This window comes from Phocoena sinus, chromosome 10 (genome assembly GCF_008692025.1).
Source record: "Phocoena sinus isolate mPhoSin1 chromosome 10, mPhoSin1.pri, whole genome shotgun sequence".
Lineage (NCBI taxonomy): Eukaryota > Metazoa > Chordata > Mammalia > Artiodactyla > Phocoenidae > Phocoena > Phocoena sinus.
The window spans coordinates 9,378,185-9,404,142 of record NC_045772.1 but is presented as its reverse complement, the minus strand read 5'-3'; the positions used below and the strand labels follow the sequence as shown (position 1 = coordinate 9,404,142).

The 25,958-nt window shown below is 56.4% G+C and overlaps 1 protein-coding gene across 2 annotated transcripts; it reads right to left on the bottom strand.

Moving 5' to 3' along the window:
• Positions 1-1,322: 1,322 nt before the first annotated feature.
• Positions 1,323-24,655, bottom strand: PDGFB (platelet derived growth factor subunit B). 2 transcript variants are annotated; one of them, XM_032646681.1, is made up of 7 exons: positions 24,523-24,655; positions 15,640-15,736; positions 13,219-13,308; positions 11,490-11,695; positions 9,946-10,087; positions 6,074-6,227; positions 1,323-5,693 (listed from the first exon to the last, which is right to left on the bottom strand). In XM_032646681.1, the coding sequence occupies exons 1-6, from the start codon at positions 24,583-24,585 to the stop codon at positions 6,100-6,102; spliced, it is 726 nt and encodes a 241-aa protein (XP_032502572.1). In that variant the 5' UTR covers positions 24,586-24,655; the 3' UTR covers positions 1,323-5,693; positions 6,074-6,099. The 2 variants fall into 2 exon arrangements, with proteins under 2 accessions (XP_032502572.1, XP_032502573.1); XM_032646682.1 differs by having other exon boundaries at positions 4,085-5,693; positions 6,074-6,224.
• Between the last annotated feature and the right edge of the window lie 1,303 nt (positions 24,656-25,958).

The window sequence follows — 25,958 nt, the reverse complement described above, 5'->3', positions numbered from 1 at the left end:
CAGGGGTGGGGCGGGTGCATTACCATCACAGCAGGAGCGGGTGGTCATGCCAGTGGTCTGATCAGCGAGGAAGGGTGGGGCTAATGGATTCCAAAGTCCCCAGGGTAAAAATGGATCAGCAACCCACAAGGACCTAACGCTTCTATAACCGGGTCTGACTTGACAGGAGACAATGTGTGGTCCCTCCCCCATCCCAAACCTGAGTCCCTTCGCAGACCCAGAGCTCCCTGAGTGAGGAAAGGACCTGACACCACATTCCAAGTCTGTCCCCATCAAGCTCCCTGCAACATTCCCCCCAAGGGGACCATGGCCATTTGTGGAAGAACTATGCCCTGGGGAGCAGTGCGGGGGCGGAGGGGGGGGGGCGGGGGGAGGTCTGAACCTCGCTGAGTCTTTGTTTCCTCATCTGTAACGGAGGACAATGATATCTGCCTGAAAGGATTGTGGGGTTAATTGAGTAGAATAATGGGGCAGTGCCTGGAATATAAATGCACGCGCTGGCTGCAGCTGAACTTTTTATCCCTGTGTGATTTTGTGCTCATTCTTTCTTTGTTTCCATCTCTACTCCACTGTAGTGGAATATGATCAGCCATTTGCTGAGAGTTAATAACACCCCTGCCATTGGCAGAAGTGCGGCACGTGCCAGGAGCAGTGCTCGGCTCTAGTGTCTCTAACCTATGCAGCTGCTATCTATAAGGCCATGCAGCGGGGTTAGCGCTGCTGGGATGGGGCTAGCTGTGTTCTGTTCTAAATCTCTGTTCTCTTCACTGGCACCACACTCCTCGGAAGGTAATAAAATGAGGTGGCAAGTACAGAGCTTGGGACATGGTAAAAGTGAGAAATAGGAGAGGAAGGAGGGAGATGGGTGGATGGCAGAGTAGATGGATGGATGGGTGGGTGGATGGATGAATGGATGGACAGATGGATGGATGGGTAGATGGATGGGTGTGTGGATGGGAGAATGGATGGACAGATAGATGGGTGAATGGATGGATGAGTGAATGGATGGATGGGTGAAGGATAGGTAGATGGATGGAAGGGTAGGTGGGTGGATAGATAGACGGATAGATGGATGGAGAGATGTAGATATGGAGAGAGATGATGGCTGGATAGTTTAGAAGATGGATTCGACATGACCCCAGCTCTCAACGATCTTCCAATCAAGGAAGATGCTGCACTAAGCACGGAGCTGGCTGAGAAGTTGAAATATCTCATCTGTAGTCAGTGCAATTTCCCAGCCACACCACAGCATGTGCGATGAAGCCAGGCAAGCTGAGATGTGGGGCAGACACACTTGATTGCTCCAATAACAGACCTTCATGTTCATTCATTCAACAGGCATTTATTGAGCACCTACTATGTACCAGGCACTCTTCTAGGCTCTGAGGACAGAGAGGTGAACAAAATAACTCCCTGGGGGGAGGGAGGAGACAGGAAAGATGTACAGCTGACCCTTGAACAATGTAGGTTTGAACAGTGTGGGTCCACTTATACACAGATAGTTTTCAATAGTAAATACTACAGTAGTACGTAGTTGGTTGAATCCACGGATAAGGAGGAACCGTGGATGAAAGGCAGATAGGGAGGGCTGACTCTAAATTATATGTGGATTAACCGCCGTGTTGTTCAGGGGTCAACTATACCTGCAGAGTGAGCCCAAAGAGGATAAGTCCTATGGAGATAAATAAAGTGGGTAAGAGAGGGGGGCTATGGGACAGCGGTCTGCTCTTTTGGAAAGGTCAGAGAGGGCAAGCCTCACCGGTGGGTTGACACTTGCACGAAGGTCTGAAGGAAAGGCTGAGATCTGGAAGGAGCAGTGACTTTCCTAGGATCACATGGTAACTACATGCCTGAATCAGGACTATACCCCAGGTTATGTACAGGTGTTAGGATTCTGGGGTTCCTGGTCTGAAGCTACAAAACAGCGGTAACACACCAGATGTGGTGTCAGCAGAGGAGGACAGGGTTGGGATCCAGCCACTCAGGAGCTATGTGGTCCTCGGCAGGTCACTTCATCTCTCTAAGCCTGTTGGCCATCGCTTTGCCCTTCCTTTTCTCCTCCGTTCCTGAAAACAATCCTGAGAGTATTAAGAGGTTATAGATATTTTACTTTATAAGTGAAAGAGGCCATTATTTTGTTATTTTATGGAGGGAACCGACACTAAGCCTCCAAAGGGGGCTACAGTTCTGCTCTAGTTGAGAGAGGAGGATTGCTGGCTGGGACAGAGAAGGCTCCTGGGCCGGGCAGAGGGCAGCGGGGAATGAGATCTGACATCTGAGTGGGCCTTGAATAAAGGAGAGTTCATAATATGATGCGAAGCACCCAAGGACTGTGGAAGACAAATGAACCAGCGTGGGGGCCACATCGTCTCTTTCCCAGAGTGAATGGGTCTCTCTATTAGGATTGGGTTTGGTTACAAAGGACAGAAAACCCCAAATAAGAGTAGCTCAAATACAGACATTTCCTCCTTTCTTATGTAAAAACTCCTGAGCTAGGCAGTCAGGTGTCAGGGACCCCCGGCCCTTTCCACTGTGCTCCACCAATCTCAGCATTTGGCCTTCACCTCAATGCTCAAAATGGCTGCTTAAGTGCCAGACATCATGCCTGTATTACAGCCAACAGGGCAGAAAAAGGGATGAAGAAGGGAATGCCTTGTTCCCAGCAGAAGGGATTCTGGAAGAATGCCATTTTAGCTTGGTGGTTCTAAAACCCAGAGAGGGCCCACCAGGACCCTGGAGGCCTACAGGCTGGACACTGCTGCTGCCTGGTTTGGCACCTGCCTGGGATGGTGTCTGGGAAAGGGAAAGATGCAGGCAGCTCTGCCTGTTTCACCCAGGAAGTTCCTGCAGCCATCCATGGAACAGCACAGCTGTTTGCAGATGTCAAGATGCCACATGCACTGGCTCCCCAGCTGCCCTCTAAATCCCATCCCCTCCTCCCCCCAGCCTGAGCCTTCTCTAGTGCCCTGGAACCCAGAACCCTGGGGGTTTGGGGAATGGGGAGGGTCCTAGAGACAGGTCGGGCAGGAGGGGGTAGGAGTTTTCAGGTAAATCCCTCTGATCGGCACTGCCCACCACCACCACCTCAAGCATAGGGCTATGAATCCCAGGATGAATTTACACCAAATTGCTACAAAAGCCACTGGTAGAGACAGACACATGGTAGGGGATCAAGGTGAGTGAATGAATGAATGAGTCAGTCAATCTATCAATCAACCAATCAATCAATCACGGGGAGCCCAAATGTTATTCAGTTTAACCTCAGCCAACTTGTCTCCCAGCTGCCACTTACATACTTCCAGTGACAGGGAGCTCACTACTTACAGGGGCAAAATGGTTTTAGTTTTAGATTGTCCGTATGATGAGTCAGATTCTCCACCTCCTAGGTTTCCCCGTCAGCGCTAGTCTGCCAGCAGGTAAGACCCAGAATACATCTGGCATCTTTTTCATGGAATCAGACCCAAGTCTTCGTGGATGAGGGGAAGCACAGAACCACACAGCTGGACCTTGGAGGCCACAGGTCTCCTGGCCATCTTCTTCTGTTTCAGATGGTATTCTGACCAGAGAGGGGCTATGACTTGCCCAGGGCCACACAGCTGGCTAAGGGCTGAGCCAAGATCAGACCCCAGCCCCAACTTTCAGCTGTGTTCCTTCTAAACCCCACAGCCCCTCCAGGACCTCCTCCAGCCTTCCCCACGCTTGGTAACCCCTCCCCACAGCCAGTCCCACCCCATAAGGCTGAGGATCCATTTCCCTTGTGGAGACCCTCAGGCTGGAGAAACCCATCTCTTGTCACTGCCAGTGACAAGCACAGGGACGTGGGGTCCGGGTATCAGGAGCTGCAAGTGGGACCAAGCCATACAGAGTGCGCCGTCTGGCTCTCACCGGCTCCCAGACAGAGCCTCTCTCAGAGCAGCGGGCCGGCGTGTGCGCATGCATGTGTGAACGTGTGTGCGCGCGCGCGTTTGTGCCTGAGTCTCCCAGAGCGAGAGGAACCCGTTGTAAGCTGTCGGCAAATCCTGCCAATGCGCAAAGGGTAATTGTCACATGCAGTGCCAACAGACAGAGCTCCAGCGGATTCATCTGGTTTTGTTTTGTGGTTATTTTTTTTTTACAACTTTAAATACGGAATATAAATAAATTTTACATTTAAAAAATAAAAGGAAAGCCCCCAAAAATATAATCACCAACTTTACAAACTGAAGGAAGCAGATTTGGGAGATGGGGGGAGGGGGGAAAGTGCAGTAGAAGGTGGAAAGGGAGGTGGGAGCTCAGACCCCACCCCTAGGGGGCCCTGGGGATCTTTTCCCTTTTCTCCCCCACTCCCAGCCCAATAGCTGGTTTCCTGGGAGGAGCCACCAGAGATGGAACTCAAAAAGATCTAAGAAGAGGGGCGTGTGCAGGGGCGGAGCAAGGGCTACCCCCTACCCTTGGAGACTTTCTCTTGGGTTTTTCACACCCACCTAAAGGGGAGACTGCTTGAGCTGAGGACTTGGGGAAATGGAGGCCACAGGGACAAGTGTTGCTCCCCTGTCCGCCACCAAGGGCTCAGTCCTGTCTGACCGCTCCAAGTTGTGGGCTGGGTCAGAGGCACAGCCAGTCCACACAGAGCTTTTGTGTCAATTAGGAAAAGGATCCCTTTCCTCAAGACACTTTACCTCCATCTGCCAAAAAATTGTCATAATAAATATACAAATTGGCCATGTCTACAGTTGTGTGTGACCTGTGCTCCCTGCATGCAGTGCCCTTGTGCAGTAAACACCCTGTACAACCTTACATGGCAGTCTTGGCTGGGCTGGGATATGACAGGCAGGCCCCCTGCTGCCCTGGGCCCTGGTCTTCTGTCCTACAGAGCAGTGACTGGGGTTATCTGCGGCCTCAATAAGGGGTCCAAGAGCCCCTTGGTGGAGCAGACTGAAGGGTCAGGACAGGAGGAGACACAGGGTGGAGGTAGAGAGATGAAACGGAGGAAAAAGTGAACAGGGGGAGTGGAAGGAGGCACTGCATGCCCAGGTCACCATCTCCAACCACCTCCGGAGCAAACTTCATCTCTAACCCGTCTGAGAGGGCACTCGGCTGCCTGGTGCTCTGGCCACCCCTGCCTGGAAGAGTCCGCATCTTCAAAGAATTCAAACGTATCAAATGAAAAGAAGCCACTGTGAGCAGAGGTAACCAAGGGGAGATGACCGGGCCTGGGCATCGCAGGAGGGGGTTTTCTCCAGTCTATGCTCCCCAACATGGTCTCAGCCACAGGAGTACGAGTACCCTGGCCTGCCTGGGGGTGCTCCCGTCAGAGCTGGCTGCGGGTCCAGGGACCAGGCAGGCCATGCTGAGAGGTCCTCAGGCCCACGTGCAGGGTTTCAGGCCAGTCCACAGCGCTGGAGAAGGAAGCTCCTTTCCCCCAACAGCGACCCCATCAGTCTCTCTTGCACTTTCATCCCATTTTCTCCAGGTCAGGAGAGGAAGACAGCGATGGAGTCCAGGTCCTTCAACTCCTTCTTGAGCTTCTGGGCAAGATGCTGGAGGCCACTGAGGGGAGACCCACTGGTGGAAGTGTGGACAGACACGTGGAGGGGTGGGGGAAGCACCATTGGCCGTCCGAATCAGGCATCGAGACAGACGGACGAGGGGAACAATATTATCACTCCAAGGACCCCATGGGGGCGATACAGCAAATACCATATTAAATAACCCTGTAGGCCAAGCAGAGGAACACGGGGATCAGACACAGCCTAGGGCTCCATTCCACTCTTACAGGCAACCGGGGGCAGGGAGCTGGGATCAACCGGCTGCCCCTGATTTCCAGCAGGGCTCAGGGCTGGAAGATTTGAGGTTTAGACCTCCCATCCTCTTAGGGCATACTGAGACGCAGCTGGGCAGGGGTCCCTAAAGCCTCTCACCCAACCTGTACCGTGGAAAAACTCCACTGATAACTGGAAGAGGAGATCAAGGCTTAGAGCCTGGATTTTGTACGGGAAAATGCCTCTCCCCCGACCCCTTCCTCAGCCAAAGCCACAGGCCAGGGAGAAGGAACACAGGGTGCTGGGCCTCAGTTTCCCCGCCGGGCCCTCACCTGCCCGCACTCTCCTGCAGATGCCCCTAGGCTCCGAGGGTCTCCTTCAGCGCCTTCTTGCCATGCATGTGCTTGAACTTCCGGTGCTTCCCCTTGGGGGGCCGGCGGACTCGCACCGTCCGAATGGTCACCCGAGTTTGGGGCGTCCTGGCTGCTTGAGAGAAAGAAAGGTCTGGTTAGCAGGTGGATGAACAATGGCGGGCATTTGGGGGTGTCTATCCCCTTGACTGAGGCCTGCCACAGACCTCCCCATATCCTCTGGGCTGAGAGAAGGGGTGGGAGGGGAGTCTAGATTTGAAGCCAGCCAGACCTCCTGGGTTCAAATCCCAACTCCACCGCTCACCAGCTGTACCTTAGGGACAATTACTGAACCATTCTGTGCCTCCGCTTCCCCATCTGTGAAATGGGGATAACGAACTGCCCACGTCACAGGACTAGTGGAAGGAATAACTGACGATATGCTGGCAAACACAGAGGGGAGCAGATGAACTCTGGCCTCAAGCTCTTTGTCATTACCCCACTGATATGCCCCTGATTTCCATGCCCCTTGTACCTGGACTGGACTTGGATCTGTTAACCAATTTAATGAGGCAGACGGGTGCTGGTCAGTTCCAGGCATGAGCCCTAAGCAGGCCTGGCAGCTCCCACCTTTGCACTTTGGGGAACCCTGTGCTATAACATAAGAAGTCTGGTTCGCCTGCTGGGGTTGTCACATGTGGGAGCCACACGGGGAGGAGAGGCCCTGGACTACAGGGAGAGGGATAGAGGCCCAGCTCTCCTAGTGCAGCCTCCAGATAACTGACTGCAGCTGCAAGAGATGCCACCAGGACCACCCAGCTGAGCACAGCCAACCCACAGACGGAGAGAGCGTAGAAAATGACTATTGTCCTAAGCCACTAAGTTTAGAGAAGTGATCAGCAAACAGCAGCTGCTCTTATTCACTTGTTTCTTTTTTCCTTCCTTTGACCCCCTACAGAGGTTTCCTCCCACCAACCTCAGCCTCTTCCGGTCATGGGATGGGGGAGCCACTAGGCTTCGGGCATAACCATACCCCTCCACCACTGACCTGGGCCTTTCCCTCCATTGTACCTGTCGTCTGCCTGGCCCTAGCCACTCCGAGAGGCAGTACAGTGGGGCGGGCCAGACCACCTGGGTCCAAACTGGGCTCTCCCAGGTGTTAGCTGTATGCTTTGGGGAATGTCACATACACTCTCTGTGCCTCAATTCCCACATCTTTAAAACTGAGAACAGCAGCCCTGGCCCCCTAGGCTTAGGAGGTAATACATGGAAATCGCCAGAAACCCTTAGCTAGCACGCACCTGTCAAAGTCCTAAGCTTATCTATCCTCACAGCAGGTATAGGTTTGTACAGTTAACAGATGAGGAAACTGAGACAGAAAGTCTGGGGTTTGAATGCAGGGATCTGCCTCTGGAATCACCACTGGGCTGTAAATCACAGTGCCTGCCAGTCTTGGTCAAGATGAGCACTTATGTCTCTCTTCCTCCTGGGCTCCTAGGTAGACACCCTAGCAATGAAAGTCTTCTCTGCCAAGCTCAAGGCCTGGCTCTTCCTGGGAGCCTCCAGAGTTCTCCCCAGCCCGCCCAGCTACTTTGGGGCCAACACCTGACTTCCCACCTCACAGACACAGGCTCCCATGAGGCAGTTACCCCACTGCTGCAAGTAGGAAATTTAGGAACTCAGTGGGGTCTCAGGTCCTCACTTGAGGGAGGCTGCCCAAGAGGGCCATTAAAGGGCCAGAGACAGGGCCGCCAGCAGGACACTGGGCTGGGAAAAGCCTGAGCAAAAGCTCAAGGTCATCACTCAGCTCATAAGTGACAGGGCAGAGATTTGAGCCCAGGAGGTCTGACACTGACTATCACACGTGCCACACCACCAGCTGCCACAGGAACTGTCGCCCTGGGCCAAAATGCTGAAACTAAAATGGCAAGACCTACACGTCAAGTGGTTGAACATGCCTCCTAAGAAACTGGTTCAGAAAATCACATGAAACAAAGGCAGTGAAAAGAACCCCATTCTAAACATAAAGAAGAATATAATTTTTCCTGAACAGCAGTCATTCTCCATATTAACTCTACAAGTAATTTACAACATGTCAGTTTGAAGCTGTCGAATTCTCAGCCTTCCTAGGTCATCCATGACTCAGCTCAGCTCTTAGAACAGGAGGAAGAGGCTGAGATGGCCCTGTCTTCAGGAGGCTCGTTAGTAAGAAGTAACAGTGAGATTGTCCTGTCCCCTAACCAAAGAAAGTTATTGAAAATCCAAACAGTCACTTGCATGATTTTTTTATGCTCATCTAATCCTATTAACTTAATGAGTCTCATTTGATCCTTACTTTTCTCCTAGAAGGAGAAAAGGCAGCAAGATACAGTCAAAAGAACCCAAAACTAGGGCTTCCGTGGTGGCGCAGTGGTTGACAGTCCGCCTGCCGATGCAGGGGACACGGGTTCGTGCCCCGGTCCAGGAAGATCCCACGTGCCGCGGAGCGGCTGGGCCCTGTGAGCCATGGCCGCTGAGCCTGTGCATCCAGAGCCTGTGCTCCGCAACGGGAGAGGCCACAACAGTGAGAGGCCCGCGTCCCCCCCAAAAAAAAAGAACCCAAAACTAGATGTTCCAAGACCTGGGTTCCAGGCTCAGCTTTGCCGCTGTGCTACCTTCATGAAGTCCCTTAACCTCTCTGTGCTCCAGCAGCCCCATTAGTAACAGTGAAGGACTGACTTGTAAGATCATCTCTAGCTCTAAAATTTTTAAATCCTTAAAAAAAAAAAAAAAAAAAAGACGAGGCAAGTTAAGAGCCAGTGACAGCTGTCAGGGTGAGGGAAGAGCCAAGAACAGAACTTCAGGATACCTGAATTCTAGCTATGGCCCTACCTGGAACTGGCTGTGTGACCTTGGGCAAGACCTCAGCTTATCTGGGCCTCAGGTACCTCCTCCATAAGATGTAGAGGAGGCAACTGGACCATTTTTTTAGTCCCTTTCAACTCTTTAAGTCAAACTTACCCCTGAAATTGTGAATTCGTGAAATCTAAGGACAGGAACAGAATTCCAGTTCCAACTTATCTGTGTGTTTGAACCCTATCTGTCACATCCCTGCTACATTGTTGCCCAGCCTTTACTTGCATACCTCCCGGAACACAGAACTCACCACCTCACAAGGCAGACAATTCCATCTTGGACTCCTGACTGATCACCAGCTTTTGCATATATGTAGTTAAAATCTCTCTCTGGTGATTTTCCCCCCAACTGGTCCTAATTCCCTCATCAAGGCTACAAGGAATTAGTTTGATTTCTCCTCCCCAGGACAAGTCGTCAAATATCTGGTTACGATATATGCCTTAGGGTGTTCTCTCATTCAGGCCATGGTTCCTCCCACCATTTCATGCACTCACAAAACAAAGTAGGGGGCTACGGAAGCAAGACTGGGATGGGGGCTGCTCTGGATGGGGCGGCCGGCAGACCTCTCAGAGGAGGTGACTTCTGACCTGAGACCCAAGTGAAGAGCAGGACCTAGGCTTGTGAAGAGCCAGGAGGAGTGAATTTCAGCCAGAGTGACGTGTACAAAGAAAGGCCCTGAGGCAGAAACCTATTTGGCCACTCAAACAGGCCAACCTGGCTGGGGTGGCATAAGTGAGGGGGACTGGTTGGCAGCAAGGCCAGAGGGCCAACAGAGGGCTACATCCTCACATAAGGCCTCCCAGGCAGGGGAGGAACCTGGATTGTTGTCAGTGACATGGAAGGCTTCCGGTGAACTTAACCGGGGGCAGGCCAGATCCAGTTCCCCCAGCGTGCCCCCGGCAGCTGCCATAGAAGAAGGGGGCTGAGCAATTAGAGGCAGACCCTGGATGGGCGGTTACCTCGCTGCTCCTGGGAACTCCCGGGACTTCGGGTCACGGGTCGTGCCACCACCGTCTCACACTTGCACGCCAGGTGGTCCTCCAAGGTCACCGTGGCCTTCTTAAAGGTTGGCTTCTTCCGTACAATCTCAATCTTTCTTACCTGGAAGACAGAACCACCAAAGTGGCTCCGTAAGACCACACAGGCAGGGGCCGAGAGAGCTGCCTGCCCGCTCTGCCACCCAGCATCCCCTGTGGTGATCTTTCCTCGAAAGCCTGGATTGCAGCAGGGTAGACGCTTTGGCCCAAACAATGGCAGGACCTTGCCCTCTGCTCTTCTCGTAGCTTTTCCATCAAAACAAGCCCCCCTGACCTGGTCTCCGGCAGCCCCCCTCAGATCCCCTAGAGAGGGAGAAAGGCATTTCCCGGTTAAGTGTGGGGCCTGTGGTGTCCTCATTCCCTGAGCGCCAGCCAAGGTCAGGGGCTGCAGCAGAGGCGGGGAGATGGTTGTCTGGAAGGAAGTGGGGGGAGGCTTTATCCAGGAGGGAGGCGGGAAGGGGGAGGTCAGCTGTCAGGTGTCCATCCACAGAGCTGGCAGTGTTGGGGACAGGAGATACCATGACAGTAGGCGCCGGGGTAGAAAGTGACATTGGTAATCTTGGGCCCAAGGCCCAGGCCTGGGATGGAAGGCAGGCGCAAGGCAAGGCCACGGCTGACCATAGGGGAGGGGAGTGTGAAGAGGTAGGCAGGGCACTTGGCAAGAGTAGGTGGGGAGCACCAAGCCGGTCCTGAGCCCTGGAGAGGCGTGCCCACCGCCCAGCAGCAGCTCGGCCCAGCCTGAGCTGGTGTGTGGGCGAGGCTGCCCCCAGGGGTGCAGAAACCTTTCCATGTAAATCAGAAGACAGCTGAGACTTCTCTGGCCCTGCCCCGTGTGAGACCAGGAGCTCCCCAGGACGTCCTCTACTCTAAAATTTCCCTTGAGTCAGAGTGTACACCCAATCTTTCCAGAAAGGGGACAGGATTCAGCATTCTGTCTCTCTGCTAGGGGCTGCCCCAGCTCTTGCAGGGTCTGTTGCCTGGCGGGGGTCTCTCTGCCCTCCTTGCTAAAGACACGACCTGTCAAAGGGAGATGGGCGGGTGTTAAAGATGCTGGGGCACCTAGCTGAGCCTCTCTCTGTTTGGATTGAAGAAAACTGAGAGCCCTGAATAGGGGAGATCTTTGAGGGAAGTTGAACAGCTGCCCAGAATGTTCTGAGTGTACGATATGTTTGTGGACCTGTCTGTTCCAGGGATGTTTGGGGATTTGATCCCTGTAAAGGAGGAGGCAGCATCCTTTACATATGGCCCCACTCCAGGGGCCTGTCTGTGCCTCATGGTCACTGCAGCCTGGATGGCCTCAGCGGACCCATGGGCGGCCTTTGCACACCTGTCGGGAGGGAGCTTCTCGAGATCGGCCCTCTCTGGACGGAGCCCCGGAGCCCGCCAGGAAGGCCTTTGGACGCCCCCCGAAGCCTGGTCAGCGAGTCCCGCGCCCCCTACCCTCGGGCTGGCTGAGGCCTGGGTACCTGAACGGGCCGCAGCTGCACCTGCGTGGGGCGGCACTGCACGTTGCGGTTGTTGCAGCAGCCGGAGCAGCGCTGCACCTCCACGCAGGGCGGCCACACCAGGAAGTTGGCGTTGGTGCGGTCTATGAGGCGCCGCGAGATCTCAAACACCTCGGTGCGTGTCTTGCACTCGGCGATCACGGCTGGCTCAGCGACTGTTGGGGAACCTGGAGGGAACGGGGACCTCCATCAGGGTGGTAGGCCTGTCCAGAAGCCCCACCAACAGGAAAGCTCAGCGCGGAGCCCCTCTGGGACCGCTCGTCCTCAGAAACGCTGGCCTGTCCCATCTCCTTCAACCCCAGTGTGGAGGGTTACCAGCCACAGGACTTGGGCAGGCTGCTGACAGGCTTGAGGCCTCAGTTTCCCCACGTGCAAAATGGGAATGATCAGGGACTTCCCTGGTGGTGCAATGGTTAAGAATCCGCCTGCCAATGCAGGGGACACGGGTTCGAGCCCTGGTCCGGGAAGATCCCACATGCCGCGGAGCAACTAAGCCCGTGTGCCACAACTACTGAGTTTGCACTCTACAGCCCGGGAGCCACAACTACTGAGCCCGTGAGCCACAACTACTGAAGCCCGAGCGCCTAGAGCCCGTGCTCTGCCTCAAGAGAAGCCACAGCAATGAGAAGCCTGCGCACCGCAACAAAGACCCAATGCAGCCAAAGAAATAAATAAAAATGGGGATGATGAGATCTACACCCCAAAACCACTGTAAGGATCAAGTGAGATCGTTCTGAGAGCGCTGGCGTGGGGTACGCGTCAGTTTCCTCCCACCAGCCCTCAAGCATTTTATTCGATGATTTCACACATTTATGAGTTTGCCTGGCATGTGGCCCTTACTTGTGTATTATCTTGTAGCCACTCTCACACTGCTGTTTACACTGTGATCTATTCTTACGTTTTTGCTTCTTTCAAGCCTCAGTCTCCTCACCTATGAAATGGGAAAATAACAGTTCCTATACTGTACTTGCCGATAAAGGAGTGAGTGAAACTTGGCCTACAGCAGGCTTACAGTCAATGCTGTCATTATTCACATATAGAGGAACTGAGGCTCGGAGAGCTAAATTAGCCGCCCAAATTCACAAAGAGTGAAACTCAGGCCACCTGACTCTTACGTGGCGGGCCCCCCAGCCACGGTCTATAGAATTTTGGGGACTGCAGGTGGGCAGAGAGGAAGAGGGGCTTGGAGCGGGCACCCGCCTCCCTAAGAAAGCTTCTGTGGGACCCAGTGACCTGCGCCCTCCTCTGCTTCACGCCTGCTGCCACAGGCACAGCACTGCAGAGGAGGCGTGCAGCCTGCCAGCGGCACTGCGTTCAAGCAAGAAGAGCCGCTTAGGATCCCAGCCCCACCACTTGCTAGCTGTGTGACCTCAGCTGCTTTTCTACCCTCTCTGGGCCCCAGTTTTCAACTCTATAAAGTGGGGTTAATAATCTCTACCTCCAAGGTTGAACTAATGAACCAATGAGGTTTTAACGAACTATATTTAGAAAACAGTGTGAGTCGGTGGGGGGAGGATGATGACTTAGCTGCTCGGTAGAGGGTATTTAAGGATGGTTGTGCTCCTTCAGTTCCACTCGGTCCTAAGTGTCAGCACGAAGGAGCAGGCCCTCTGGCCTCGGGCTGGCTGCATCCCCAATTCTTCCCTGGCTCCCACCTTTGAGAGGCCACCGTTCTCACCCTCAGTCTTACCCAGGCTCCTTCTCCCGCGGGATAAGCTATCCAGCTCGCCTCCAGGATGGGACCGGGTCAAATTCAGGTCCAGTTCAGCCCCGTCTTCATCTGTAAGAGGAGGTCAGACACACTCTGCAAACTGTTGGCTGGCTCGACCGCGGCTCTGGGGGCTCGGATGTGGGTTCCAGGGCAGGCGGGAGGACTGCTTCCCTCCCCGTCCCCGCGCTGGCACACCACTCCAGAAAACAGTCTCCCCTTCTGGCTCCCCGTAAACCTGAGGGTCCTAGCTCTGAGGAGGGGCCCCTCCAGACAAGCCCCAGGGTGGCCATGCGGCCCAGAGGGTGGTGGGGCCCTGACTGCATCGCCAAGGGATCATCAGCCCCACTCCGGGCCCTTCAACCACATATTTGGACAGAACCCATGTCAATGGAGTTAAAAATAACCCACCCCCTTTGCTACTGTAAGAGAACCCTCCTTGGCCTCCAGGGCAGGGTGAGGACCCAGAGCTCTGAAGGCCAGTTTCCAGTGCCCCTCCACCCAGCGTTCCCATAGGAAGTGCTGAATGGAGAAATTCCCAGAATCCCCAGGGGGGACCGGCATGCCCTGGACACAGCCCCTCTGGAGCCCCGGACAATGGCCCAGTTGGGCGGGGAAGAGGGAGGGAAGGAGAGGGATGGGGGTGGAGGCTGAAGGCAGAGACAGGGGGTGAATAGCCAGGCCTGGTGGGGCAGGGGGTGGGTGTTGGGGGAGCGCTTGCCCTGCCCCCTTTTTGGCCCTAGTCTCTCTCCAGCCCCCAGTCTTTCACCGTGTTTGTCCCTCTCCCCCTAACCTTTTGCCCCACTTCTGCCCTAAGTTGTCCATTTATTCCTAAAGTCACAAACCACAGCTCCCTTCTCTATCCTGGGTGGCCCTCATCTCAGCATCATTGGCACTCCTTGGACGCATCCCTCTCTCTAGAGATGGCGGCCGGAGCAGCTGCGGGAAGTGAGGGTTGCAGAGACGTGGAGCTCCTCACCGAATTGTGGGCAGCCCCTTCTATCTCTTGACGGCTGCAGCGCCAGCAAATAAACTACGAGGGTTGAGGACAAGCCCTGCTCCCTCCATGCAGCACCTCACGCTCCCGCTGTCTCCCCAGCCCACCGGCCCGCTGGCCCTGCCCAGGACAAAGCTCCAGCTCATCAGTGCAGGCTCCCAGTGGGTCCTGTTTGGAGGAGACTGTGCTATAACTGGTGCCTTTCCGTCTAGCCTACTGCTCCTGCGTCAGCACGTCTGTCTGTCCTTCTCACTCCCTTCCTTTCTCTCTGCCATCTCTGGAATGTCCCTGGTGGGGAGGAGATGGGGAAAAGATGTGCTTTGTGGAAAGGTTAAGTTGATTAGGAAAAAATAGCCACACGGTTGCCTTGAAACAGGCCTGCTATTGAAAACCTCATCTCGGAGCTCCCGACTCCCACCCGGGGTACACAGGGGCTGCCCGAGGGTGAGGGCCAAGGGCCTTGGGAAGAAACAGCAGAGAGGCTAAATTTGGAAGTTGCCCCATTGTGTTGACCAGGGCTGGCCAGTCGGGCATGGGGTGGGAGGTGTGGGAGACGTGGGGCGGGGGGCCTGGTGAACAATAGGTGGGCCCAGCTGGGGCCCCCTCCCGCTTGCCTCACCAGCCCCCAGCACAGGCGGGTTTGAAAGGGCCCGGGAATGCTTTTGAGAGGGAGCCAGGGGCCCAACGGGGAGAGGAAACAAAGGCAGGAAATGCTGTCCCCCGTAGATAGCAGTCTGGGCAAGGATTACAAAGTGACAAAGAGACAAAACCCCAGAGGGAAGGGGAGCTGGGGGTGCAGGGGGGCTGCCGACCAGGGCTCCAGGGAACAGGCCAGAGGTTAGAATAGAATGGAATTTGCTCTGAAGGCAGCGTTTATAAATACATTCCCGACCCAGCCCGCCAGCCCCGCCACGTGTGTGCCACCAAGCACGTGCCCATGCGCTGAGCGCGTTCTTGGGCAAGGGCAGGGCTGCCCACTAGTGTGGGCCAGGTGTCCCCCGGAGACCTTGGAGACCGGGCCCTCGGCCGGAGGGGCAGGGAGAGGCCCCTGGCACCACCCTCCCCGGCTGAGTCCACACCCGGATGCACATTCGGCAGATGCCCTGGGTACCTTCTCCCCGGCCCCTCCTCTCGGCACCCCACCCTCTGCACCCCGCCAGAGCCACATGTGGGAGCTTCTCCCGCCACACCCCACATCCCAGGTAGCAACCCGTCCGCCTACTCAGCCCTGCCTGGGACAGGTGTGGCCAAGCCCTGCGGGGCTGCCACAGGCCTCTGGGTCTCTGGATGCCAAGGGAGCGGGGATGCCCTTGCCAGATGTCCTGCCCCCCTTGGCAGCGGGGATGCCCGCCCGGCTCCCCAGGACTCAGCGGAGGGCCAGAGCATGGGACGAGGGTTCAACTCACCTCCGGAGTCTCCGTGCAGCAGGCGCTGGAGGTCATCGAAGGAACGAATGGAGTGGTCACTCAGCATCTTGTAGAGCTCCTCGGGAATGGGGTCCCCCTGCCAGGCAGACACAGGGGGGCCAAGTGAGCTGGGAGCAAGGGCTTCCCAGCCGTGGCCCTCTTCCCCCCAGCACACACACTCCCTCCTATGGCAAGTTCCCATAGGGCCCCTTGGCCACGGACAAATGGACAGTCAGGCCGGGGGCAGGCAGGGGTCGGGGGGTGATTCCAGGTCCTGACAACCAGGACCACAAAGGCCCGGGACCAGAACCTGCAGAAGCCTCTAAGATGCAGCTCAGATCTGCATCCCTCCCCGCCAGACAGAACCTCAGCTTGCTTTAAGTTAGATTTGATCGCGTGTATCTGTCCCCCCATCACACTACAGGTTCTGGAGGCTCCAACATTCTGATTTCTCTCTGCTTCCCCTCCACGCCTGACAGCTAAAGGCAGCCAGCATTTGTCACGGGAGATCGAATAATCCCCATTTGACAGAGGTAAAAACAGAGGCTCAAATAGGCGACATCCTTTGTCGGAATCCTACAGCCGATTATCAGCAGAACCTGCTTTCAGATCCAGGTCTTTCTGAGGGCAGAGCCTGTACCCCCAGCCTCCTGGGTACACAAGGTGTTTAACAGATGCTTGAAGAGCTGGATGGTCTCAGGAGGCCACATGTACTAGCGTTATCTATTCAGTCTCTCACTCAAAAGAGGAGGGAAGGGAATCCTCAGATACAGCGGGGAACCCTGAAAGCTCCCCAGTGCCCCGTGCCCAACCAAACCCTATTTTTAGAGCCCCTCTGGCCTGTTGCCAAAAACACTTGAAACTTAATAAGCACTTTAACAGGCCCCATTTGGAGCCCGGGCTTCCTCCAGGGAAATCACAGGTCCTACAATAACATGAGAGCAGCCCTCATAGGAATGTCACGGCCCCGTCCGCCATGGTCCAGGGAGACCTGAGGGGCTGATGCCAAAGGTCTTGAAAAAGAGGCGAGGGCCTCTTTCTTGTGCCTCGGGGCAAAGAAAATGCGCGAGATCTGCTGCGTGTCCGAACTCACACCCATGCAGACACACGCACGTGCACACGTAAACACACAGGAGGGCTCCGCCTTGTGGGAGGAGCCCCCGGGGGGGGGGTTTCAGCAGACCTGACTTACTACTGCCTGACCTTGGGTTACACAAGTCTGTGCCTCAGTTTCCCTGGATTAAGAAGGGAGGCGCCCCTGCTCCAGCTGGTGCACCGAACACTCCAAAGACTGGAGTGCTGAGAGGCTTCCCAACGGCTGCCTCGAGGAAGGAACGCCGCCCTCCCCCTGCCTCGTGGCCAGTCCCCGGGGTGCTCCCCGAAAGGTCTGTTAGGAGCCTGGTGACTGATCAGGTTCTAGCACTTATCAACACCTCCTCCAGGGGTCCCACCACACGTGGGCCTGGCCACTGGAGTCAGCCCTGGAGTCAGAAGGCCAGGGTGGAGTGTGGCCATGTCCGCTCTTAAAGCAAATTCCTTGAGAGCTCTGAGATGAGTTTCTTCATTCGCACGTGGAGCTTATAAGCCTGCCTGGTGCCTAGGGCGGTCGGGAGGTATGAGGGAGAGAAGGGTAGGGGTCTAGCAGGAAGCTTGGCTGGGAGCTGGGGGTCCACAACGGCACAGCCGGGAAACCAGGGGATGCCTGTGTGAGATGGGGAGGGATGTCAACTCAGCTGCCCCTCACTTTCCTCTCCCACCTCCACGTGGCCTGCCTCCTCCAACCCAGAGACCACGCCTTTGGTGGTCTCCAAATGTGGACACAGGACCCAACCCGCGGAACGGTAAGCGGCTGGCTGGTCTCCAGTAGAGCCCAAGGGAGGCCACTGCTCCTGAGGGTTTTGTCTGCCCCAGATCTGGTAGTCCAAAGAGCAGGATTTCACCTCTACCACTACTAACCTCCCCGTGAACTCAGGTTGGCCACCGCCCCTCTCTGATCCTGGCTCTCAGTTGCAAATAGAAGGGGTTGAAAACATGCGATTCAATTCTAATTCTGCCTGGGGGTCTCTGGAGAAGCAGCAGAGGAAAGCCCAGGGTGGGGTCCCCAGCCAGGTCTGCCAGGCTGCGTAATGATTCAATTAACCCCCCGGGAGAGGGGCCCAAAGGCCCGGGACCAAATGGCACATAGCACTCGTGCCAAGACCTCCTTGCCCCTGGAGAGCTGGCTGCCGCTGCTGCTGCCGGCCAACGCAGAGTAGGCAGGCTCCCAAACAGGCCTACCTAGCAGATGCCCCGGACCCAGCCTATGATGCAAAGGAGATGCCGTCTCATGGAAACAAACCCACAACCTCCCAGGCTGAGTGGGGAAGAGCCCAGGATACAGACAGGAGAGGTGGGAGAAGCACACAGTAGATGCTCGGTAAATACTGGTAAAATGCATGAAAGACTCTCCCCTTGTCTCTGGAGTTGTCTCCTGTATGATTCTCCCCCTCCTCCACCAGGAGGACCACCCCCGAGCACACTGCCTCCTAAAGGAGAAAGCACACTTTCTTTCTTCTAAGCAGAGATCCCATTCCTGCACGTGCTTTTCAGTAATTTGGCCACTGGATGCCCAGAACACCCTGAGAGCCCCTGGATTTGACACTAAAACCACAGCTAACTTCTGTGAAGTGCTAACTACAGGCCAGACACTGAGTTAAATGCTATACCAACTACCAACCCCAAGAGGCTGGACTTTTTGTATTCCCATCTTCCAGATGAGGAAGCTGAGGCTTAGAAAAATTCAGTAAACAGCTACAGGTCTACACGACTCGTAAGTGGCAGAGTGGGCCCCTCCCTCCCAGTGCCATGGAGCTGCCTGGACATTAACCTCAGTTTCTGTCAGCTCCCCACCCTGCAGGGGTCATGAACAGCAGTTCTCAATCAGGGGCGGGTGGGCCCCCGGGGGACACTGGTCACGTCTGGAGGCATTTTTGGTGGTTATAAATAGAGGAATGCTACTGGCATCTAGTAGGTGGAGGCGAGTGAGGCTGCTAAACATCCTTCTATGCACAGGACAGCCTCCACAATAAAGAATTCTCTGGTCCCAAACACCCACAGTGAAGAGATGGAAAAGCTCCATAGAAGACAAAGCAAGGGCTTCAGCTGCCAGGGAAACCTGGGTTCTTGGAGTCAAGCTTTTAACAACCTAAAACCTCAGCTTCTTTTTTTTTTAAGTCAAACTTTTTATCGAAGTGTAACATACACACATTAAAGTACAGAGGTCCTAAGTATACAGCTTAATTAATTTTCACAAAGTAAGCACATACCTTGAGAAATAAACAGACCATCCCAGCACCTGAGATGCTCTCCTTGCATCTCCTCTTAGTCACAACTCCTTTTAAGGGTGGCCACTATCCCATTTTCTATTACTGTTAGGTTTGTCTGATTCTGAACTATGTTCTCATTGGTAATGGGCTTCTTTGTTCAACATTATATCTGCGAGACTTATCCAGGTTGCCGTATTTAGTAGTGGTTCATTCATTTACATTCTATTAAATAAGTATTCCACAATTTATTTATACGTTTTACTCGATATATTTTTGGGTTGTCTCCATTTTGAGGCTATTATGAATAGGGCTGTTATTAAAATTCTTATATTTCTCTTTGGGTGCATATCAGTATTATTAAAATTAAATAATGGGTGATGGTTGCATAACCCTATGAATTCTGAATTGCCAATTTCTGCAAAGAAGCCAGCTGGGATTTTGATAGAAATTGAGTGGAATGTGTAGATCAATTTGAAGATTAATGCCATCCTAACAGTATTTACTATCCTAACCCATGAACGTGGATGTCATTTTTATTTAGATATTTTAAAATTTCTTTCAACAATGCTTTGTACTTTTCAATGTATAAATTTTATACTCCTTTTGTTAATCTTATTCCTGACTATGTTATTCTTATTGATGCTATTATAAATGGAATTGTTTTGTTTTTTTTAACATCTTGATTGGAGTATAATAGCACAGGGAGATCAGCTCCGTGCTTTGTGACCACCTAGAGGGGTGGGATAGGGAGGGTGGGAGGGAGACGCAAGACGGAGGGGATATGGTGATATATGTATACATATGGCTGATTCACTTTGTTATACAGCAGAAACTAACACAACCTCCGCTTCTTTATCTTTTAAATGGGGCTAATAATACCTCAGCGGCATTATTGGGAGGCGGAATCGCACCTAGCAGAGCAGCCCGCAAATGACGGGTAGTTAATGAGCCCTGCTGTGATCCCCATGTAGTCCTTCAGTGTGGCTCCTTGAGGGCAGCAGCGAGCAGCACGCATGCGCGGGGCCTGCAGTGCAGGACATTTTTGAGGATGATAGTGGGTAGGTGGAGAGCATGTAGCTTTGCATTATCCCCTGTGCCGGGCCACAGGAAATGACACCTGAGCCCCACACTGGCACTTGCCTCGGGCCTTGTGGGCTGGTGGGTGGGTCCCTTCCGGGGCTGGGGGTGGCTGAGAGGTGGGCAAATTCAGCCTGTGGTCAGCTCCAGGATGCAATGCCCTGGGAGAGACTCACATGGGCACCTGCTGGGGGTCAGAGGTTACTCGAGGTGTGGGAGGGTGAGCAGCCCGGAGCCCGGCTTTCCGGGGCACAGGTTCTAGAAGCCTCCTTAAGGTGGGCAGCTCCCCCTCGGAGATAGGAAAGGAGGCCTGGCACCCTGATGAAGCTGCCCCAGATCTCAGGCCTGGGGTTCCTGGCAGGGCGAGGGCGTGGCAAGAAGGCAGCTGGGGCACAGCCAGCCGTGGGAGCCAAGGCAAACAGCCTCCTCCCCACCTCACCCCTAACATCAGCTGAGCGAGGTAGGAAGGGCACAAGCTAGCTGAGGCCAGGTGAATTACCTGCTCCCAGCCGGGCTGGCGGATTAAAGGGGCTTGGACCCCACCCTCCGCCTGGGCCCCAGCTGTACACACAGATATACACTCCCCAGCCTGCCTGCTGTTCAGCTGAGGGAGACAACACGGGCTTGGCCCAAGCAAGCAGGGGCGTTGTCCGTGGCTGGCAGAGGGAGAAGGCCTCAGAGCGCCCGCCTGCCTGGGAGTCTCAGGCCTGATTTAGAGTCAATGCCAAAGCCAAGCCCTTTGAAGAAGCCTTCTCTGGGCAGACCGCAGAAGCCATTTAGAACCAGCCTTTCCCACCTAGTATTTCCCTGCCGTATGGCTCCTGGGACCCTCCGCTATTACTGTTAGCCCAGCCCCCCATTGGGCTCCCGCGTCTCCCTCCAGCAGAACTGTTAGACCAGGAAGACAGAGGCCAGGACAGCAATTACAATCCTGGCAGCGCATCACAATCGCTGACCCCAGCCACCCCCGGTCCCCACTCCCAGCACCGAGTGGGGCCCAGGAATCTGCATTTTCAAAAGGCCAGGTAATTCTGCTGCTCTTGGGGAACTCTGAGCTGATCCAACCTTCTCATTTTTTTTTTTTTTTTGTAGGTGGTATAGACTGAGGCCCAGCTCAAGATACCCAGAACCTTTGCGATCTAATTTTCCTTCTGTTTCTTTCTCTCTATCCAGTCTAATCTTAGCAGTCCAAGTACCAAGACATGGAAAAGAAAGAAGTGCTTGTCTCTCAAGAAGGGGGTGGGGGGAGGGAGCGATGCAGGGGGACTCAAACGAAGATGCTTCTACTGGAGGGCAGCACGGCTACCGTTGGCTGCCCAGCGGGAGGACTGAATGAGGCCGCGTTTATAAAGCACTTAGCAAGCCCTAGATACGTGTCTGGTCCTTCCCTCCCCGCCCCCGCAAGGATTCACTGTCCTTTCCACAAATATTTACAGATTATGCACCATGGGCCAGGCACCGTTCTAAGCAGGGGAGACAGTGGTGACCAGGACAAAAGCTCTCTAGGGGAGTTTATACTCTGGTGAGAAAAAACATATAATAAACAACTAAATAAATCAGAAAATGAAAATAGTTGCGCTAGAAGGGCATTTCAGTGGGGGGGGGGTGAGGGAAGACTCTGAAAGGGACTTATGAGGCCGATGGCAAGCACCGCTTTACACTCCTGCTGAATCAATCTCTCTCTGTCTCACGTACACACACACTGTTCCTAGGTCTTGCACCAGAGGCTCCAAATTCTGTTTGATCCTAACCTGCAGCAAGTCAGTCTCCCACTACCTAAGGCCATTAGCAAACCAGAAAGAAGCTGGGTGACTGAAGGTCTGCGGGCCCCTTCACTCCTTCTCGGCAGAAGGGTGCAGAGACCAGAGACATCACATGACAAGGAGAGTCACCCTCCCGGAAGCCAGCTCAGCTGATGGAGATGGGACCTTATGGGCTTCAGCCGACCCTCAGCCAGGCCCCACCTCAGAGCTCCCCGTCCCTCCTTCCCAGCTGCTGAGGTCTCCACCTGAAGCTCAGTACAAGCATGCCAAGGACATGGCCAATCCCAAGGCGACCTCCACCAGCGAGCCCTCCTGGACTGGCTCCCGTGTCAATAGGTTTCCCTTTAGGTCTCCTCCCTTAGAGACTCCTGAGGCTTACTCAGGCTCTGCAGGAAATTGCTTGGTAAACTGCAAAGCACTAACAACTGTGGCTTCCTGAAGGCCATGTTCAAGGATGCTGTGACTCACGTGAGGAGAAAGGCACCAGCTTCCGTGCCATAGCCTCCCCACCAAACACACATACCCCTGGGGCTCTGGAAAAGGAGGAGGAGTTGCTGGATGAAGCTGGAAATGGAAAGGGCAGGCCTGGGAAGGCCTTCCCCAGCTGTCACCCAGCCTCTCCAGAGCGGGCTGGGATCCCCAAAGAGGATAGAACAGTCAGGGGTGGGAAACCCCCTCAGCCATTCAGGGTCATCCAGTCTTGGAGGTTCAGAGAAGGGCTTATTTGAAGGGAGAAACACTCTGAACATCACAGCGCCCCCCATTATCGGCCACATGAGCATGGTTTTAAAAAGCAGTCACGGAAGGATAATGCTTGAGGGGCTTCGAGCTGACCTGACCAGGCAAAAAAACCAGTGGGTGCTGTGGAGACGGGACCTGACGGGAGGGTCCCTGTTTCCATTCCCTCAGAGTACCCAGGAAGGAAACGGGGTCGCTGCAGAGACAACTAGGTTCCAAGGCCCACGGTGGGCTCACCTGTTGCGCGGGGGTGGGCACCTGGTGCCTGGGGGTATAGGGGCCGTGCGTGCCTATGTGCGTGCGTAGGTGTGCGCGCACGTGTGCTCAGGCTGCGTGTTCGGGGGCCGTGCGTACGTGTGTATGCGGTGCGCGCGCGTGTGCCCCGCGTGTGCACGGGCGTGGCGGCGGCGGGCGCGCGACCCGGCCGCGGTAGTGCGTGCCCGTCGCTCTGCGCACCCGCCCGCCCGCCGGAGCGCAGCATCGCCTCCGGCCAAGAGTGTGCATGCGTGGGGTGAGTGAGCGAGTCGGTGGGCCGGGCGGGGTGGGCTGCGGAGAGCAGCGACGGGGGCGCCGCCGTTCCCAGGACGCCCTGGCACCGGGCCCAGCCCCCAGACCCTGCGGCGAGGCAAAGCGGCAGCTGGGGCCGGCCGGCGCCCCCCTTCGCAACAGCTGGACGCGGCCCGGGGGGCTGCGGGAGCGGAGAGGAGGGGGCGTCGGGAGGAGCCTGTAGGCTGCCGGGCTGAGCCCCGCGTCCTCCCTCCCGGGTGCTGTCCGCAGGGGGTGGCCGCGGAAGGGCGGGGCCCCAGGGCGGGCTGCCGGCGGCCCTCGAGGAGCCCCGAGAACAAAAGGAGACGGCGACGGCTCCTCCGTGGTCAAAACAACCTGCGCTGGCGGCGGCCCAAGGCCCGGCCGCGGCCTCGGAGCTCTTCACCTTAACCCCTTCGCCGCCGCCTCCTCCTTCCTAAGCCTCGTTGGAGGCCGAGAGGGGCCGGCCCTCCCCGGGAGCAGGCGAAGCGCGGGCTGCCGGCCGCGGCCGAGCAGAGGCGGGACGGGACCCAGGCACGCCGCGCTCCCCGCTGCCCTCTTCTCTCCGGCACCTCGCGCTTCCTCCCTGCCCCGCCCCCTTTCCCACCTGGATTCCGGGTAGACTTGCCAACTCACTGCTACGTGAGGCTGGGAGGGGTGCGGGGGACTCAATACAATCTGATAGCTCCCGCAGACGTTTTTACACCCCAGCTCTGCTAGGCTTTTACAGGCGGCGCGCTCCGCACCTTGCGCGCGGGGGAGAGAGGTGCGTTCTCTCGCAGGGTGCGGGCGCAGGTATGGCGCGACCTCAGGCACACACCGCCCCGGGGGCTGAATTCCCTAAGACCCCCACTCCTCCCCTAATCCCAAGTGCCCAAAACCTGTCTCGGCACCCACTGCGCCCAAGACACAGGCTGCTCCTGCACCGCACTCTGGGGCCGGGCAAGACCTGCACGGGCCCCGAGGGCACCCAGCCCGACCGGGAGCTGGAGCCAGGGTGGCACGGACACCCCCGCCGAAGACTGGAGTGGCTGCCACCACCGGTGCGCGAGCTCGCACCTCCCGTGCAAGCCGGGTCCGGGACAGGACCTAAGCTGTAGTCGGAGTGGGCTCGGGAGGACGCGCTGCCTGCTGCCTCGGCACCACCCCAGCCCTCTCCCTTGGGCTAGAAGGGGGCTTATTCTCGGGTTCCTGAGGGGTGGGAGACAGGACCACACACACCTTCCCCTGACGCCTAAAAGCTCGGAGATCTGAGATCGCCCCTGGGAAAGAAAGGCACCGCTGCCCCCTCCTCTTAGAGCCTGGCACCTCCCGGACCTCGCGTCCCAGCCCTCGGAGGTCACCTAGCGCCCGGCGCCAGACCCAGGGGCTGCATGGGTCCAAAGTTCACTGCAGTGAAAGGAGGGGGCGATCTGGGGGTAGGGGTCGGGGGTAATGAATGAAGCGAAGCAGCCCCAGCCGCCGTCGCAACTCACCTCGGCGCTGACCAGACGCAGGTAGCAGCAGAGAGACAGGAAGAGCGCCCAGCAGCGATTCATGCCGACTCCGGGCCCGGCCCCGCGGGGCCCCGGACGCGTGGACCGAGCGCGCCGCCCCCGCGGCCAGGGTGGGGGGCGGGGGCTGGGGAGGGAGGTGGGCTCTGCTCGGGTCTGCGGCGATCAGGCGCTCAGGCCGCTGCAGCCGCCGCCGCGGCTCACCCGCATGGCCCCCGGGCGCCGCCGCCCCCAGCCCGGGCTCCGTCGTTGGGGGGTTGGGGAGGACCTGGGCGTCGGACCAGGGTCCGAGGCCGCTACCTGGGCGGATCCCGAGCCCGAGCGAGCATCCACGGCCGGGGGGCTGCGTCGCGAACCAGCCGAGGCGTCTAGCCGTGTGGGGGCGCCCAGGGGACTCCAACCTCGAAGAGGAAAAAGAACACGGCAGTCGATGGTTCGTCTTCGCTCGCCGGTTAAAGGCGTTTTCCTCTGCCCGCCGGCTTAGGTTTTTTGCAACATTTTCTGGAAAGGCCCCCGAAGTCGGAAAGCGCAGAGCTGGGCACCTCAAAGCCAAAGTCTCCCCCAAAAAACTTTTTCCAAAGTTGGCTTTGCAGCGGCGGCTCGAGTACCCGGGCAGGGAGAGGTGCAAACTCCCGCCCGGGCCGGGTGGGGGGGCCGGAGCGTGTGCGCCCTGGCGCGGGGCCCGGGCGGCGGGCACGGCTGCTCCGCGCGCGCGTCGTGCCCGCTGCGCGCTGGACCGGGCCCGGCAGACAGGTGGACGCGGCGCGAGTCGGTCGGTTCGTCTGCCCGCCCGCTCGCCGCTCTGGGCGTCCTCTACGGGCTGCGAGTTGCGGCTGCTCCGGCTTTCTCTTTGCAACGAGGCTGGAGGGTGGGCTTTTTTCCCCCTTTTTGCGCGTGTGTGTCTGTGTGTGCGCGCAAAATATCCCTATCTCGGGAATGAAAGATGGGCGCTGGCGGCCAGAGGGGAGCCCTCAGGGAGGCAGCGGGGGAGGCTGCGGGCGCACGGGGAGGCTGGCGGGCTGCTCCCAGCGGCAGGAGGAGAAGTTGCCACCCTTTCAGCTGTTCCGGCCTTTATAAAGGAGAAGGGAGAGTGCGAGAGGTGGGTGGAGACAGCCTTTCCTCTTCTGGCCGAGAGTCAGTACCGGGAGGGGGGAAGGGGGGCGGGAGCTCCTGGAGGGCCTGAGGCGAGGATGGGGTGCTTAGGGGTTTCCAAAAGCCCAGCAGCTCCTCCGCCCAGAAATCTGGTCCCTGGGAAGGTAGAGCTAGGAGCAACCAAACGCTGGGCCTCTCGGCACAGTGTCTGTGGCCTGGTTTCTAGCCCACGTGGTTGGGGGCAGGGGTGTCTCCAAGGCCGCTGGCTTGCAGAAGTGCAAGCCCGCACCTCCAGGACCAGACATTTGCACCGCAGCATAGGCATG

Coding starts and splice junctions, on each gene's coding strand:
- PDGFB (XM_032646681.1), bottom strand. CDS start 24,585: ATGAATCGCTGCTGGGCGCTCTTCCTGTCTCTCTGCTGCTACCTGCGT. Junction 15,737..24,522: donor TGCGTCTGGTCAGCGCCGAG/GTGAGTTGCGAC, acceptor TCTGCCTGGCAG/GGGGACCCCATTCCCGAGGA. Junction 10,088..11,489: donor TGCAGCTGCGGCCCGTTCAG/GTACCCAGGCCT, acceptor TCTGTCTTCCAG/GTAAGAAAGATTGAGATTGT.